This window comes from Macaca nemestrina, chromosome X, assembly GCF_043159975.1.
Source record: "Macaca nemestrina isolate mMacNem1 chromosome X, mMacNem.hap1, whole genome shotgun sequence".
NCBI lineage: Eukaryota > Metazoa > Chordata > Mammalia > Primates > Cercopithecidae > Macaca > Macaca nemestrina.
The window spans coordinates 142,084,332-142,103,270 of record NC_092145.1 but is presented as its reverse complement, the minus strand read 5'-3'; the positions used below and the strand labels follow the sequence as shown (position 1 = coordinate 142,103,270).

Below are 18,939 nucleotides of genomic sequence, written 5' to 3'. Positions count from 1 at the left end.
AGAATTCTCATTCTCTGATTATGCAGGCAAAAGAGATATTGGTGTCTGTGTGTATGTGCTGTGAGTATATATCTCTGAGGCAGGCTACACGTTTTACAAATAAAAATGAAGTTCAAGAAACATAGTAACCTTTAAGTCTAAATGTTGTCTTCTGACATTCAAGCAGACAGGAGAGTTATAAAGAGTTTATAGCTCAGTTCTCTTCTTAGCAGTCATTCTATCACAAACACTCATACGAGTACCAACATAGTGAGAGCATGTTTTACTAGATTATCATTTAGAAACTGTTTTGACAGCAAGTTAGCTGAGCATTTAGCAGTGCCAGAATAATTTCATCAAGGCCAGTGCTTTGTTACAGAGTGAGTTGGTCTAAGAAACTTAATTGCTGTTGATAGGTTACTTGTTATTTGAAGGCACTTGCTTGAGAGAATTAATGTTTTTAGTCTTCCAGGTGTTTCAAGTATTTGTTCTTTCTTTTTAACAATACTTTTTGTGTGTTAGCTATTGAGGGAAACTGATATGCTTCTTTTGTTTTTAACATAGAAACCAAGCCGGCAAAAGTACTGCTTTGCAGTCTCACCACAGATCTAACAGCAAAGACATCCAGAACCTGAGTGTAGGCCTGCCCCGGGCTGACGAAGGTCTCCCTGCCAATGAAAGCTTCCTAAATGGAAACCTTGCTGGAGCTAGTCTTAGTCCATTGCACACCAAAACCTACCAAGCAAGCAGCCAGCCTGGGTCTACCAGCAAAGATCTCACCAACAACAACATACCACACCTTCTTAGCCCAAAAGAAGCCAAGTCAAAAACAGAGTTTGATTTTAATATTGACCCAAAGCCTTCAGAAGGCCCAGGGACAAAGTACCTCAAGTCGAACAGCAGATCTCAGCAGAACCGCCACTCATTCATGGAAAGCTCTCAAAGCAAAGCTGGGACACTGCAGCCCAATGAAAAGCAGAGTCGGCATAGCTATATTGACACCATTCCCCAGTCCTCTAGGAGTCCCTCCTACAGGACCAAGGCCAAAAGCCATGGGGCACTGAGTGACTCCAAGTCTGTGAGCAACCTTTCTGAAGCCAGGGCCCAAATTGCGGAGCCCAGTACCAGTAGGTACTTCCCATCTAGCTGCCTAGACTTGAATTCTCCCACCAGCCCAACCCCCACCAGACACAGTGACACGAGAACTTTGCTCAGCCCTTCTGGGAGAAATAACCGAAATGAAGGAACGCTGGACTCACGTCGAACCACAACCAGACATTCTAAGACAATGGAGGAATTGAAGCTGCCTGAGCACATGGACAGTAGCCATTCCCATTCGCTGTCTGCGCCTCACGAATCTTTTTCTTATGGACTGGGCTACACCAGCCCCTTTTCTTCCCAGCAACGTCCTCATAGGCATTCTATGTATGTGACCCGTGACAAAGTGAGAGCCAAAGGCTTGGATGGAAGCTTGAGCATAGGGCAAGGGATGGCAGCTAGAGCCAACAGCCTGCAACTCTTGTCACCCCAGGTACAGTTGAGCACCTTGACCAAATCTGGTGACCCTTCAGGGGAAGGTGGTACAAGGGATGTGATGAGGGTCTGTCTATAATTTTCCCTACTACAGGACATCGTGCTTTTCTTGATAGGATGCATTTAGGGAAGCAATACTTGGCCTAATCTCAGTTTTTTTGTTGTTGTTTGTTTGTTTGTTTGTTTGTTTTAAATCTATTTAGATCAACTGTTGAGTACTCAAGAAAAGTCAAATTTTGTTTTTAGTAATTATTTTTTTCTTGAATGTTCCTTTCTGGAATATTTTGTTGAGAGGATCCTATTTTGATTTATTACAGAATTCATCAGCTGTATGGGTTAGGTTTTAGTTTTCCTTAAAATACAGTGTGAATTCATGAGTATTTTCTCTGATCTCTCCAAACCACATTTGCTTAAATCAACAGCTTTTGCTAGTACCTTACTCAATATTTTAACTGAATTTAAAAGTTTTAAATTTGTCCACTATAGATAAATTTAACTTCATACCAGGATAAATGTTAATTTTCAGTCTTTTGGATTGTTTCTAAATCTTAAAACAGTATTTTTAGCATAATGCTTCCTCCATCTTACTCATCGTCAGACTGTAGAACTGACCTAACCTGCTTAAAAGAAGTAGCATTCCTTCGCTTGAACCTGGGAGGCAGAGGTTGCAGTGAGCCGAGATCACACCACTGCACTCCAGCCTGGGCAACAGAATGAGACTCCGTCTCAAAAAAAAAAAAAAAAAAAGATTACATTCTTACAGTAGAGCGTGTTTTAAAAATAATGTTCTCATGATTTCATCTATAAAGCACTGTGCCCAGTGCCTGGCACAAAGTAAGTATCTAACAAATTTTAGTTATTCCTGCTGCTTCTGGGTGGAGGCTGATATTTGGACATCGAGCACCTTTTCTATGCTGGGTGTTCCCAGGCACTCAAAAGAGTCTTGAGAGAGCTCTTGCACTTGAGAAATTTACCTGCTGTTGGAGAAGATAAAGTGATACCTGATAACAGTGAAACAAGTAAGACCAAAGTCAATATGGCACTGGCTATAAAGAGGAATTGAGAATAGAGAGAGGTCATTGTGAGCAGAAGTAGTTAAAAATGGCTTTATAGGCAACCGAAGGTCTTGCTCTGGGCTGGGATGTATAGACAAGCTTTGAATAGGCTGAAGAGTAAAGCTATGTTCAGGCATGTCATGAACTAGGCAACATGAAAAGCTGTAGCTAGAAAGATGAAAAGAATAGGGTCCCTGTTGTCTTAAGTGTGTGAGCTGGCAGGGGACACTTGTCAACAGTTAGGTTGTTCCACTACTGTGAGGTTACATTCTGGCTGCTGTGCTAGAGGCATGCCAGTGTGCCAAGGGAGCGAGACAGTCCAAATTGTGAGTTGTGGGAGCTCCTAGAACAGGTGGCACCTGAGCAGAGACTTCCAGGAAGGTTGGGAAGAAAGTGACAGTGACCTCAGGAAAGAGGGAAGAAAAGAGCATTGGAAGGAGAAGGAAGGTAACAGATGTTACACAGCATGGTGTGCTTTGGGCATTGCAACTTGTTCCACTTTGCTGGAGTGAAAAATGCAAAATTTGGAGTGGCTTTTGCAATAATTCAAGCACGAGGTGAAGAGAATATGTTTGGGATTAAGTTAGTGCCAGTGGGAAACAGAGTGGATCTTCTACTCCTCAAAAGTAAAAACAACAGGATTTGTGATTTGAAGGACTGAATACAGGAAAAAGGAAGACTTCATGGTTTCTTTTCTAGGACCTCCTGTTTGGAGTGAAAGAGAGTAGTTTTGAAGTCACCTAATTCAACCCCTTCATTTCACAGATGAGCAGGTCGAAGCTCAGAGTAGTTGGGTGAGTTGTTCCAAGTTTATCCAACTAGTTCAGGATGGAGCTGGGATTATGAGGCAGGCTTCAGGTGCTGAGGCCAACTGCTTGCCACTTGTGTCTTGCTGACACGTTGAATTTGAAGTGACGTTGGCTTCTAAGCAGTAGTGTGCTCTAAGAGGCTAAAGAGATGGTCTGGCACCCAGGTGAAAGGAGAAAGCAAGAGGTGCCCATTTGCGGAGGCTGGAAGTGGAGTCAGAGGAATGGTCAGAGGAGCCCTGAGGAGACGCTATCAGGAGAAAGAGCATCCAGAGCCTAGAAAGATCTCCTCGCAGCTTCCCGTAGAGGAGAGATGGAAGGGAAAATTGGGTAAAGTGTGCTAGCATTCAGCATGGTATAAAATGGAAAAGAAATCAGAAAAACAAATAGCTTTTTAACTTAGAAAAAGTAATTGCTCTCTGAGAATTCCAGGAAAAGAATTTGTGTGAACATGGTGGTCATAAGCGAATTAAAAACAGTTACTGTGGGCTAAGCACAGATCTGTTACGGACTGCAAAAGCCAGTTCAGGAGGTACAGTGCCCAGCTACAAGAAAGTACAAGTTTAAAAGCACAAAGGTACCAGAAGGCTGGAAAAGTAACTTAAGCTGTTGAGTGAATCCTAGGAATCACTCCCATGCAAAGTATTGGGCCACCCTCAAAAGCACAGAGACTCTTACTGAGTTTATATTAGATGTTAATAATTTGTTTTCTTAAAATAATTTTTGTAGAGGCCTTTGTAAAAAGTACAGGTGGTAAAAGTCAAATGAGACATTTTCACAAAATAGAAGGAAGGCTACGTTGGATGAATTCCTGCCCAGAATCCTCAGAGTACATTTGGGGAATGAGAGGGAGAAAAATAATCATATTTTAAATCTTAAATAAAATGTTTTTGATATATTGCATAGGCTTAAGGTAATGCCCTTTTCTGTGCATAATATAAAGATATACAATGCAGCGAACTCCTTCTAATGACTTGGTAATTTTCTTCCTTAATCTTTTTTTCTGATGATAGAAAATGCTGTTTTTTCCCCCTCAGTGAACACCATTGTGGACCGAGTACTGTTCTTAGCTTGTGACTCACTTCCTTGAGAGAAAAAGACAGTGGTATGTCTTTGGAGATGAGCACTATCATGATTTGGCTTTAGAAAATACATGAAACATAAGTGCTGTTATCCTAGAGAAGATTAAGATAAGAATTTAAGCATATAAACTATAGTAGTTAGAGGATTTTAACACAAAAATTATTAAAAGGACTTATTCTATTCCTTGATATATTCAAAAATCATTTATTTTCGTCTGACTTTGCCATATAAGTCCTGCATGAAAAATACTTTTGGAACTGCACAGTTCATTTTGGAGAACTCAGACTTAAAATCTGCTAGAGAAATTTCAGATAAACTAATAGAATTCCTAATCAGAGAGCTGCTCAGAACCATGACTGTCTAGATATTAGAAGGGTAATTTTTTTTTGTTTTTTGTAATTAATTGAACTATTTTCAGAATAATCTGTTCCCTGCTTGCCTTAACATTAATGAGAATTTTACTTTCCATCTGTGTGAAATTTGACTTATATTACATTCATCAGATTATTCACTTTTATGGGACTATTTGTATTTTAGCCAAATAACATTTTTTATTTTAGCTGGTTGTGGTCCTAGTTATACCAAATAAAGACCATGATGAGTTCCATCCCTAGGAACAGGATGCTCTTATAAATCCTTTTAAATTTTACTTCCAGCCTGGAGAACAGCTCCCTCCAGAGATGACTGTGGCAAGATCGTCGGTCAAAGAGACCACCAGAGAAGGCACCTCTTCCTTCCATACACGCCAGAAGTCTGAGGTATGTCACAATAAAATATGCCTGTAAACATTATTTGTTCAACATCATTACTGCCTAGCTTTTAAAATGTATTAATATCCAATCTCCCACAAATAAGTTGAAGTGGCGTATAAAGTAAGTAGTTTTCCTTGTGGCATAATTCTGAATTTTCTTTCAAAAAGATCATTAAGTCAATTATAGACTGATTAGGTTCTAAATTTGGGCCAGTTGGCTCACACATGTAATCCCAGCACTTGGGGAGGCTGAGGTGGGAGGATTGCTTGTGTCCAGGAGTTCAAGACCAGCCAGGGCAGCATAACAAGACCGCATCTCTACGGAAAGTTTAAAAAATTAGCTGGGTGTAGCAGTGTGTGCCTGTAGTCCCAGCTACTCGGGAAGCTGAGGCAGGAGGATTGCTTGAACTGGGGCAGTCAAGACTGCAGTAAGCCATGATTGCACTACTGCACTATAGCCTGGGCAACAGAGTGAGACTCTGTCTCAAGAAAAAAGTCATAGGCAATATTGTCATCAATGTGTGGCTTAACTTTTATAAATTTCTTTCCTGCCTCAGGGTGGAGTGTATCATGACCCACACTCTGATGATGGCACAGCCCCCAAAGAAAATAGACATCTGTACAATGATCCTGTGCCAAGGAGAGTTGGTAGCTTTTACAGAGGTAAGCCCACCCCCGGCGTTCACCAGGTTCCCCTCTCCTCCCTCTCTCGCTTTATGTGCACACTGCTTTCACCGACTCAGGCCAGCGGCCTTCTCACCTACACTGTTGCCTTCCAGCGGTTCTCCCTGCCTCTGCTCCTGCTAAGTCAGGCCCTCCTGGCTTCTGAATTGGGCTTGAGTAGCCTCTTAACTGGTCTCCCTATCTCCAAGGTACCCATCAATATAGTGACTGGAGCAATCCTTCTGAAGCTGTGTTCTGACCATACCACTCATTTCTTTCTGTCAAGCCATAACATACTTATTGATGTTACCTGTGTGTCTGGCACTGTTCTGGCTTAGAACTTGTTGGTGAACAAGACAGCCAGAGATCTCCACCGTCACGGAACTCACTTCCTCGGGAGGAGGGATGGACACTAAACATAATAATTATATAGAACAGTAAAAGATACTAAGTGCTACAAGGGGGAAAAAAATAGAGTAAGGCATCCCATTGTCCACCCCTCCCCACCCTACCCTAATCCCCTATCGCTTACCTATTGAGAGTCATTTGGTGGCTTCCCATTGGCATCAGGACAAAATTTGAATTCTCTAGGATGTCATTCCAGACTTCCCATGGTCTGGCCCTTGCCATCCTCTCCAGCCACTTTCTCCCCCACCCCCCCGGTCTCTCTGGTACCCAGCCTATGGGACTGCACAGGCTGTGCCCTCCTCTGGCCTGTAATGTACTCTTCCTCCTGCTGGAGCAGCTTGTCTCTGTCCCTTTCTTTAAGGTCCTCTTCAGTATAATATCTTCCCACAGTTTGTTCCAGATGGAGTGAAACGTCTTCTCCGTTCTGTCTGTCACACCTTGTCTGTAACTCTGATGTAACACTGACCACGTTGCACTGATTCTTTGTCTGCAGTTCTCTCTCACAAGGTTGTGAGCCCCTCAGAGACACTCAGTTCTCTTCATCTTCTCTTCTTTTTATTCTCATTGACTAGTACACTGCCTCGCACAGTTTCATAAATATTTGTCGACTGAATTAAAGAAAAATTTCAAGTGTACTTGCACAGCCTAAAATGTACTTTGTTATTTAACAGACGACTAAAACAGATGCTTTTGGGGTTGTACGAACTTAGGGGACATTGAATGACAAAGGCCATCCCTTTTAGTAACTATGCAATAATAGATTGTAAAGCCCTTGGGCATTCCAACACCCTGGTGGAGAAAATGGACAGCAAGCCCACAGGGCCAAGAACAAGGCCTGGGATCAGGAGGCCTGTAAAGCCTTCAAGAGTCACCACAGCTTTCTAAAGCCTCCTATGCCCACATTGCCTGACTTCCCACTATTTCTGTTGTTTTGAGAGGATAGTTGGAAAGGGGCAGGATTTGAGTTGGGGGCGTGGAGAACTGCTTAGTCATTTTAATTAGAAACTCCAGCTAAATAAATGCACAGAAGTGTTATTTAGGACTAAATGTGTATTTAATGATGAGGCTACACTGTTCCTTCCCTTCCAGTCCAACCTTTGGAAAAGCATAAGGCATTGATTGAATATGCCATTTAATGCATTTTTTTCTGATACCATGATTACACTTTAGAATTTTATGGGACTAAACTTTTAATTCAGATTTAATTTAATTAAAATATTATAGCACACATGTGCAAAAAAGCCTTTTCTTCTATCACCGAAGCATTACCTCCAAAATGTACCGTAGGTGTATTATTTCTATAGATGTCTGGAGAATATGCATTAATATAAAATGCTAATGGAGATTTAAATTAATTCGTCTTTGACCTCTGGAAACATGGTTTTATTTTGATGCAAAAAAAAATAAATTGGTTAATTCAGAGAAATACTTCATATGTCTACCTCATTAGTAGAGAGGGTAGTGAGAGCTTGGCAGGTAGAATGTTTTAATTTTTAAAATTTCAGATATAGAAGAAAAATATTTAACTAGATGAAACATCTGGAGATATCTGTCATTTCAATGATACTACTAAGTCCTAGAGGAAGATTTGGTGGTATCATTGAAATAACAGATGTTTCTTTCCAGAATGCTTCCCGTTTTCATTCCTACTGGTCAAGAGTCAAGTGAAATTGTGTCATTTATCTTGATATACAGTCTGTATATTCCTTTTGTGGTGAAATTTCCAGTATATTTTTATTATAACCATTCTTAGAAATTGACAGAAAAAGTTAATAACTATCCCCCCAAAAGCAGAAAAGTATATATTCACATATGTTATATTTTACCTTTTTCTGTTCATTTAGAATTTAGAGAAAAATAATATTTTTGTAGAAATAGCTAAATTTCTGTGTAATTTAGTTTAAAAGCATGAGTAATACTACCTCCCAAGTGTCAAGGCTTAAACTGTAGTTTGTCTGTTTCAGCACACATATTAATTACTTCAAACTAAGAATAGATTTTACACTGTTGGTCTATGATAAGAAAGCTTTAACTTCAAAGAATGCCAAAACAGTGGCGGGGAATGGTGGTAGGGGCTATGAGATTCACACTTGAAAATACCCTGGCCGGGCGCAGTGGTTCATGTCTGTAATCCCAGCACTTTGGGAGGCCAAGGTGAGCAGATCACTTGAGCTCAAGAGTTTGAGACCAGCCTGGGCAACATGGTGAAACCTTGTCTCTACAAAACATTAGCCAGGTGTGGTGGTATGCACCTGTGGTCCCAGCTACCCAGGAGGCTAAGGTGGAAGGATCACCTGAGCCTGGGAGGTGGAGTTTGCAGTGAACCATGATCGTGCCACTGCACTCCAGCGTGGATAACAGTCTCTTATTTAAAAAAAAAAAAAAAAAGTGGAGAAAGAAAATATAATGTTCTTCACTTTATCAGCTGGCAGGTCAGTTTACCATTTTCAATACATATTACCTGGTGATAATTAACCCTTGCAAATTAGTGTCATAAGCAGTGGATGGACGGACATGGTTCCCTAGAATGCCTTCACCCTCAGGGAACACAAAAGTTATGTGAAGGGCTGATGAGGATTTTTGTATGTTTGTTTGTTTGTTTTATTTGTGTTAGAGAAAATGCAGTAGGATAATGTGAAAACTGCTTTGACCAAAAGAGTACATCAGCTGTGTGCGGTGGTTCATGTCTGTAATCTCATCACTTCGGGAGGCTCAGGCAGGAGGATTGCTTGAGCCTGGGAGGTCAAGGCTGCACTGAGCCGAGATCACGCCACTGCACTCCAGCCTGGGTGACAGAGCGAGACCCTGTCTAAAAGAAAAAAAAAGTCCATCAGTGACTTACTTTTTCTTTATTCAGTGCCATCTCCACGTCCAGACAATTCCTTCCATGAAAATAATGTGTCAACTAGAGTTTCTTCTCTACCATCAGAGAGCAGTTCTGGAACCAACCACTCAAAAAGACAACCAGCATTCGATCCATGGTGAGCATTTTGGTTTGTTTTTACTCTTCCTTTTTTTAATTGTAGATTTAAGAGTTGAAATAAATTCTTGATGAGCTTTTTAGTGTTCTTTCTCCTGCTAGGCCTTTTTTTCTCTAGATAAATTATTGAATAAGGAAAATGTGATTTTTCATTATTGGTAACTTTTTTCCAGTTTGGCATTTATATTAAATATCATGTAAGGGAAGAAAAATCTCCTGGATTATTAAATACCTGATACGCTTTCCACTGTGTTCTTCTGACATGAATGATGACTTTTGCGGTCTCTTTTTGTTGACACTGAACCAGGTACACTTTGCTTAGCATTTGACATGCATCGCTCCAGTCAGTTCTCATAGTTGCACTGCTTCCATGCTAGAGGCAGGGACACTGAAGCTTGGAAAAGTCGAGGAACTGGCCCGGTGCTGGACAGCCAGTAACATGGAGAAGGGAGCCAGGATTCAAACTTAAATGGGCTCCGACTCCAAAGCTCATGGTTGTTAACTCTGTGCTACCTGTCTGTCATTCAGGGTAAAAAGAAATAGGGGAACAGTCCTTTATGCTACCATAAAAGCATAATGGTAGTAAAAGGCACAAATGATGTGGCAACTTTTCTTATTCTTTTATCTTTTTTGTGTCATATCTAATAAATATTTAGGGAGAGAATTACAATGTTACCAAGTTCCATTGGCGAATCTGTCTGAGGAGTAGGGACTTTAAGAAAAATGATAATGTAGACTTCTCAACTACCCTGAAAGACTCTCCAGGATCTAAATGTGAAGAGTGTTGTATGTACTTCATAGAACTTTACTCAGTTCTCTACCAAGAGCATAAAATGGGACATCACTGTAAGACACTGGATTTGGAATAAGACCAGTCTGTCAGAGAGTCCCTCTCTGGTGTTTGTTGCCAGAAGTAACAGAAGGGCCTTATGTCAGTACTCCTGACTCCATGTGATGTCACAATTTGGACCCTGTTGACAAAGTTACATCAAGGTTTTGGTGTTATTGTGCCCTATAGTGAAAATTACTTAATTATTCTTAAAACAATATAAAAAATGACTTTTTAAAAGCTATAAATACGCTTTTGCTGTATAAGCACAATTTGCATCCATTGCCTATTTATAAAATGACAGTCTTAACATTCGTGACTAAGAGTTTAGACTCTGGAAATAGGATATCTTGATTGATGGCAACTATCTATCAATCAGGGGACTGTGTCTATTTGTCCTTTCGTTTCCTCATGTGTAAAATAAGTCTAAGAATGGCACCTCCCTCATAGGGTTCATGTGATAATTAAATGAGGCAATACATTAAAAGCACCTAGAACAATGCCTGGCTCCGTAAGCATTCATTAATGTTAGTGACTGCAATTACTATCGTTGTCATCTAACTTCAGCACCAGGTGTTTCCCCTCCACTTTGATGATAAACTTTGGTGTTCTTTCTCCATGTGACTGTTTTAAGCTCCTTAGTATATAGAAAAGATCTGTGAATTAACATAAGAACACAGATACAACTTTACTTACCAGTGTTGACCATTTTCTGGTGTGGCTTTGACAAGTCATGACAAAATTGTCTAAATGGTGAGAATACAGAAGTACAGAAGGAATTGGGTTCTCTTGGTTATTACATAATGAAGTGATGATTTAAAAGAGTATCAATTACAGATTACCTTAGTCCTGTGAAAATTAGGTCAGATCAAAATTAAATCCAAATTTGGGATAGACAGTGTTAGTAATGTATTGTTTCTGTCTTTTGATAATCAGTTTAAGTAGAACTTGTTTTACGCGTGGATATGTATAGAAACCTGAAAAGAGTTATTTTAAAAAGAATGAGAGGCTCAATTGGGATGTTGAACTTTAGTTGAGGCTTCATCAGGTCATCCTTATTCTAATATTGCTGTTAGGAGACTTAAGAGTTCCAGAATTGCCAGTGATGAACTGGCTCTGTCCATTTGTTTCTGTTACTCTTCCTGATAATGCTGCTATGACATATTTCCTTCCTGCATCGCATCTCACTTAGTCTGTCATTAGTTCAACTTGACTCATCTTGATTTTTTTTCTTGAATAAGCTCTCAAATTGGTTCATCAGATTCTTCATATTTGAGAGAAATGCACATTTAGTGACTTACAAAAAACATCAAAGAGCCTTGTTATGGTAATATAGTGAATTGCTTTTCTTTGTTGCGAGGGGGTGGAGACAGGGTCTGGCTCTGTTGCCCAGGCTGAATTGCGGTGGCACAATCTTGGCTCACTGCAACCTCCGCTTCCTGGGCTCAAACCATCCTCCTACCTCAGCCTCCTGAGTAGCCCAGACTGTGGGTGCACGCCACCATGCCTGGCTAATTTTTGTATCTTTTGTAAACACGGGGTCTCACTATGCTGCCCAGGCTGGACTCTTAACTCCTGAACTCAAGTGATCTGCCTGCCTCAGCCTCCCAAAGTCCTAGAATTGCAAGCATGAGCCACTGTGCCTGGCCGTGAATTGCTATTCCTAAATTATCTCTTACCTAAGGTCAGTCTGTTTTTCCTTGATAGTAGTACTTCAGATTTACTTCGGGAAGAGAATATTTGTACAGTGTACCCCTTTCTTGCAATGGAAAAGTCAAGCTACTATGTTATATTTTAAAGCAGTAAATAGATATTGCAGTATGATATCCAGAGCTGTTATTCTGGCCATCTCAGTTATGTAGAACCTACTTAAGAATCAGGAGATAGCCAAAATATCTCAGAACAAGCAAAATAGAGTTAATATGGTGGGATTAATCATCTTTACTAATAGGATAACACCCCCACCCTCATTTGGACTCTGTTCTTCATTTATGCTCAGTTCTGACAGGCGGCACTGAGATTGTCAGGGCAAGAAATAGTTCGAGGTGGTACTACCGGGTGCAGAGGGAAAAGGATCCAGGCAATAGTTATGGAGAGAAGCAGGTGGGAAAATCATGCATATCATAGATCTCTATGAAGTGTGTGTTTATAAAACAGGCAGCTTCACTTTGCTTTAAAAGACAAACTGTATAAATATGTTTAGAAAGACTGCTGTCAATTGGGTTAAAAATTGATGTTTAAAGAGTAAACCAAATTACTTAGAAATCCCACTAGTTGGTCACGCACGGTGGCTCACTCCTGTAATCCCAGCACTTTGGGAGGCCAAGGCGGGCGGATCACCTGAGGTCGGGAGTTCGAGACCAGCTTGACCAACATGGAGAAACCCTGTCTCTATTAAAAATACAAAATTAGCCAGGCATGGTGGCACATGCCTGTAATCCCAGCTACTCAGGAGCCTGAGGCAGGAGAATCGCTTACGCCATTGCACTCCAGCCTGGGCAACGAGAGTGAAACTCTGTCTGAAAAAAAAAAAAAAAAGAAGAAATCTCACTAGTTAAATGAAGAATTGCTGTAACTTGCACAACCCCAGCTGCCTTTTTCTCATAAGGTTATGAATATATTGGTATCCATTAGTGCTTGTCATCGTAGCTTGCAGAGTTACTCCTGTAGAATTATTCACTGACTCTCTCTTCTCACACATTAGCTAACCACGCTCGTCACATTGCCAGGGGAGGGGAGATGGCAGGGAAAGTGTCAGAGTAATGTTCCTCGCCGCTTCATCTCACTTTCCATGCTGCTCTCAGAGGGATTATACTGAAGTCCCATAAGCCTGACCGTGATGCCCCCCTGCCCCATTCCCTAGCTGTCAAACCTGTCCCCTACCCCCAACAAGAGTCTGTGAGCAGCTTGAGTGAAATCAGATTCGTTCTTTTATTTTTCTCTGTTTCTTCAACACCTAACACAGGGCCTGACATGTATAAAGTACTCGCTGAATATTGGTTGAGTGATTCATTGGATTTTAATTCCTTCCTTTCTTTAGGTGAGTCTTTGGAATTGTGTCTCCTCTTGGACCCTTATGGAAATAGCTGTCATGTTAGAGCTGTCATGTTAACGTTAGAGTCCCATGCCTGTGTGCCTGCTTACCCCTTGTCTCATTGCCCTCCGCCCATACTGTTTTGGTCCCAACTGCTGCTTTGGAGAAGGTGCGAGGTGACTGGATGAGTAGTCCTTCTCAAAGCTTCTGTCTCTGAGATTGATGTGAACCCCCCACTTACCCTTCTTCTGTGCTGCTCCTTTTTACCCCACTCAGCACGAAGCTGCTGTCTTCCATGTGGAATCACAGGGGCCAGAATGCACAAATGAGGGAAATGACCAACCACACGCTTACCCATAGGGCTCAGTTCCAGCTGTCAATGTATAACTCATTCTCCATTCCTTTATACAGCACAGCTTTTCAAGTGCCTTTGTTCCAGCCAGCCTCTTTCCATCTGTCTCTGAGTCACTCTGTCAGCCTTTTCTCCCTTCCCTTTCTGTGTTAATTCTTTGGGTATGTATGTTTCTGCATAGCTTCTCCCTTGTTTTGTTTTTCCTCTCTGACTTCCTTCTGTCTGTCTTTGGTGATGCAAACACACACTTCACTCCTAGTTTTCATCCACCAGTTCAAGGGTAATTTATTTCTTTTTTTTTATTTTGACCTCTGGGATCTTTCTCTGCTTGGATCTTTGAAAATGTCCCAATCATTCCTCTATCCCCACCTGAGCTGTGGTTTATCCAGTGCCTCTTGAAGAGCCCCTGCAGAGGGTCTTTGGCCCATCTTCCCTGTGTCCTGGGGACCCAACAATGTATCATGCAAACTGCAGACATCGAGCTTTCCTTTTATTACCCTTCCCTTCTCACTTTCATCTTATTCGCTGTTTCATCCTGGATAGATTCTCCTCTTACCATGCAAAATCCTCCTAGGACTTCCTCCTAGGACTGGTGTCTCAAGCCTTCATTTCCTCTTGTGCCAGCATTAATATTCTTACAGTAACACCCATTCACATTCTGAGATCGCAGTCATGATGAATATGTCTTCCTTAAAAATTTACTAGATTGGCAGAAAGCACTTTTACCCTCAACACACCTGTGGTATTTTGTTAGACTTTCATTCTGATTGGTAAAAACTTCTACCCATTAATCTGAATATCCTGTTGTGCTTCTAGGTTGTGTTTTTGCAGATAGTATTGTGGAAGTACATAGCTATTTCATAAACATATAATTCTTTAACCTCTAGAAGTTACAGAATGTTAAAAATAGTATTGCCAGTTCTACTAGATGCTCTCTGAGGCTCTTTTCCCAGAGTCATGCTTTTGTGATTCCAGCAAACGCCACTCTTCTCCAGTGTTCCTTACCAATGGCAAGTGACTGAATGCTGTGTCTTGGAGTTCAGCTTAGGGCAGTCTATCTTTAAGCCCCATGCAAGAGGGTTTCGTCTCCTTAATTGCAAAAGAACTTGTCGCAAGAAACTTTTACCAAATTCCCAGGGCCTAGGCCCAGTCTGTCATTGGGATTAGATGTTTTTCCCAACAGTACAACACTGCATTTAAAGACTCTTTTGACTGGTCGCGGTGGCTCACACCTGTAATTCCAGCACTTTGGGAGGCTGAGGTGGACAGATCACTTGAGGTCAGGAGTTCAAGACCAGCCTGGGTAACACGGTGAAACCCTGTTTCTACTGAAAATAAAAAAATTAGCCAGGCCTGGTGGTGCATGCCTACAATTCCAGCTACTTGGGAGGCTGAGGCAGGAGAATCGCTTGAACCCAGTAGGTGGAGGTTGCAGTGAGCCAAAATCGCACCATTGCACTCCAGCCTGGGCAACAGAGCAAGACACTGTCTCAAAAATAAATAAATAAAAATAAAGACTCTTAACTTTTCAGCAGTTACCCGTTTCATCATGTCTGAAGTTTTCTGGCTTTCAAAATTATAAATGTATCATTCTGAATTTTAATATTAGTTATTTTATTCTTTTAACATCTTCCAATTTTATCAAAATACTGGTGGTGTCAGTGGTATCAAGCTTAATGTCAGTATTTTCAGTTAGAAGTTTTTTTGCCCCCCATGAGAGCCTTTTTTTTTTTTTTAAAGAAACGTGGTCTTGCTATGTTGCCCAGACTGGTCTAAAACTCCTGACCTCAAGCGATCCTGCTCCAGCCTCCCAAAGTGCTAGGATTACAGGCGTGAGCCACTGCACCTATCCCTGCGTTTTTTTCTTAACTATTTTTATTTAGTTTTAATAAGTAGATGAAAGGTTTAATAAGTAGGATATTTCCAGTTTCTGGCAAATTTTTACTTTTATTCAAGATGCTTTTATAGCAGTATTGATCTTTATGTTCAGTATCTTGACAAGTCTCTAATAATAAACGTGTCGAGCTGGTTTTTAAAAGGTAAATAGAAAAATGAAGGTAGGTGTTGAAAATGTTTTGCTCTTTCCCTTGTAGAGTTATAGAAAAGCCATCCTTTAAGCTGTGTACTTTTAATAATCTCAAACTCTGAGTTCTTCAACAGCATGAAAATGGTCTTGCAGCAACAGTTATAGGTCATATAATGCTCAAATTGCTGTTTTGAGTGAGCCTGTGCCAGAGGATAATCACTAACCATGGTTGATTAAATTCAGTCCCTCCTGTGCTTTTTTAGAGGCTCTTTATCCAAGTGTTTGATTCTTCCTGGCTATTTGAACCTAGTGTCATGCATTTTCAGTCTTTCTTGTATTTGTCACACAATGGCAAGAAAATGATTGAAAAATCAATATGATAAAAATGTCTTCTCATTTAGGAAAAGTCCTGAAAATATTAGTCATTCAGAGCAACTCAAGGAAAAAGAGAAGCAAGGATTTTTCAGGTCAATGAAAAAGAAAAAGAAGAAATCTCAAACAGTAAGTAGATGGCCAATTTATATATATAATAACATGTTTCTGCATTATTCAATGGATACTTTACACTTTGCACTTGGCAATCAAAGTTGATTGTTTTCTTATTGAGACTTGACATTTATGCACTGTATTATGTCTCTTTCTGAAATTCTATACAACTATCCTCTCAACAGAACCTTTTCGACATTCAACAGAATCTCCAGGAATAGAAGAAATTTAATTTGGATGAGAGAGAACACTTTAAGCCTTTCTCAGTATACTTCTTATCTATGTGGGTTTATATTCACGTAAAAACTTTGAAGACACAGGATTTGTTTCTCTCTGGGGGTTTAAAGATATGCAAAAACTTAGGAAATGGGTTTTGGTTTACTTCTAAATCTTGAAATTTGTAAATAACCATCATTCCTTATTCTCTCCTGGCTGGTTATAGAATTCCTACGTTGACAGGTGTGTTTCAGAGTTGTATAGTCACAAAGATCGTATCTGGGATTTTAGGGCTTGCGTTAGAAGGAAAATATGTTTGCCTTTTGATTGCGCTGTGGGCTGGAATGCACCTTATCTCCTGGGAGCCCTCTGGCTGAACAAAGAGCTGGCTCCATGGGACTGTTCACATCACTTCACTGAACCACCCAAGCAGGGATCCTGCTGGTTTAGTGATGTGAGAACCTTGGGGAAACCCGGCCTGTAGGACAGCAGCAGGAGTAGTTCTTCCCCTAGATGAGGCTGCATCCCCTTTTTCTTTATGACAACTTCAAGGCTAAATAAGGTAGAGTTAGCTGTTTTTATTTATTTATTTATTTATTTATTTATAGAGACAGGGTCTCACTCTGTTGCCCAGGCTGGAGTGCAGTGGCATGATCTCGGCTCCCTGCAACCTCTACCTCCTGGGCTCAAGTGATCTCCCACCTCAGCCTCCCAAATAACTGAGTGCAAGCCATCACGCGCAGCTAATTTTTTGTATTTCTTATAGAGACAGGGTTTCACCATGTTGCCCAGGCTGGTCTTGAACTCCTGAGCTCAAGCAATCAGCCCACTTAGGCCTCCCGAAGTGCTAGGTGTGAGCCACTGTGCCTGGCCTAGTTAACCATTTTGAATGGTTTTGGTTCTAGTTTTACTTCATACATAATTTATTCTCTTTTATTTGAAGAGGGAAAAGACATAATCAAAACGGCCTATTCAGATGGATTTCATTGATTTCATCTGTAAGTTTAGTAGATTAGACCCAGTGTTTCTGAGGCCCTTTCTATTACGAAAATTATAGAATTATGACTCAATGGGAAGTTAGATTAGATAGATGTTCATAGCAATGTGTATAAATAACCTGAAGTAAGCATTTTTATCTCACAGATGTTCTAGAACTGTTAGCAAATACCTTCCTATATTATCTTTCTAGAACATTCTTTCACTTGCTTGCTTGTTAAATTTATGTGTTTCCTTATAAAATAAATGTGAGTTCATTATAGAAAATTTGAGAAAAAGAAAAAGATCGTTTTAAATCTTAATACCCTACCACAACTAGTATTAGGATTTTGGTATATTTCCCTCTAGCTGTTTAACCTATACATATGCTTGTGGAAACTAGGTGTGGGGTTTGTTTTGTTTTGTTTTGTTTTGTTTTAAGTTTTAAATTAGAGCAATCCTTTTAGTACAATTTTGTATTCTGGCTTTTAACAGTTTATCTATCTATATCTACATGCACAGAATATGTATGTTACTACAAATACTTTATTATCTTGAATCCTAATGGCTGCATAATATTTCTGAAGTATTCATTAAAAAAAACTGCCCATATTTTTAACTGAAGCTTACTTTTAAAATGTCAAATCAAAATGCCACTCAGTCAGATACTACTACATTTGTTACTTAGACTGGGTGAACAAATAGACCTGATTTAACCTAGGAATACTTAAAATGTTTAAAGTGTTAATAAAACTTTTATCATTGTCTGTAGAACATGTTTCTCTATCATGAACATTAAAGTTTGGCTACCTCCTGACCACTGTTATTTTTATTTTGTGGTTTTTGTTCTAAACCACAGGTCTCCTGGCATTGTGGGGTGATTAAGTGGTAGGAAGTAGGAAAGATTAAGGAATTGAAGGTGTTTTTGTATATAGATTTAGATTTTGATGTTTGCTGTAGAGCAACATTAAACCTAAAGTCCCTGGCTCACTGTGGCACAAGTGGAGTATACATGTTGACTGACTTTATTATTCAGAATTTAGTTAAATTTTAGATATTTTAGTAGTATAGATTAGAGTAAAAAGGAAAATAACCATTCTCTAATATCCTTTCCACTTAAACTTTTTATTAGGCTTTCATAAGTTTCCTTTTTGATATGTAAAGTAACTGCAAAATATCTCTGCATAGGCCATAATGCCTTAATCTTTACTAACCCAAAAGTTGTTTGTACCTCTGCATCTTTTCATTAAATGAAAAATAAAATTTAAGGGCTTTGGGATTTCCAAAGAGCACTCAGTACAGCCTTCCAAACCTCAGAGTCCTAAGCCTGACATTGGGTTAACTCTGACTACTTTGAATGAGCATTTAAACAGTTAATTGTTTTTCACTTTCTAGAACTCAGCAAAAAGAAACTACATAGAATAAGCTTCAAAAGATTTAAGGCATTGTGGCCTTTGCATAAGATTCCAAAAGAATAAAAATCTGATGCCCAGTGTACATAGAGACTCATGACATGTTAAAGCTGAGGTGGATCCTAAATCTAGTTGAATTTTTTTATTCACTAGTATAGGAACTGAGCCCAAGCAAGTCATGGGCTTGCTTCGAAGCCCAAAAATCATGTAATCAATTGGGAGAACCAGAACTGGGTTCTCCTAAATACCAAGTCCAGGCTCAGTTTATACCGTGGACCTGCCTCTGTGGAGAGTCTCTAGGAGCTCTCCTCTGGCCTCTTTAGCGATGCAAGTTAAACTCTTCCTCAGGGT

General features: G+C 40.1%; 1 protein-coding gene across 6 annotated transcripts in view; it reads left to right on the top strand.

Annotated features, from left to right (window-relative positions):
* LOC105478188 (cyclin dependent kinase like 5) overlaps positions 1–18,939 on the top strand; it is a 227,586-nt gene that overhangs the window by 177,386 nt on the left and 31,261 nt on the right. For all 6 annotated transcript variants that reach the window (XM_011735263.3, XM_011735264.3, XM_011735260.3 and 3 more), the window contains 5 exons: positions 544–1,510; positions 5,113–5,214; positions 5,765–5,870; positions 9,136–9,259; positions 15,901–16,000. In XM_011735263.3, coding sequence (XP_011733565.2) covers positions 544–1,510; positions 5,113–5,214; positions 5,765–5,870; positions 9,136–9,259; positions 15,901–16,000 — 1,399 coding nt within the window. The remainder of the gene's footprint in view (positions 1–543; positions 1,511–5,112; positions 5,215–5,764; positions 5,871–9,135; positions 9,260–15,900; positions 16,001–18,939) is intronic.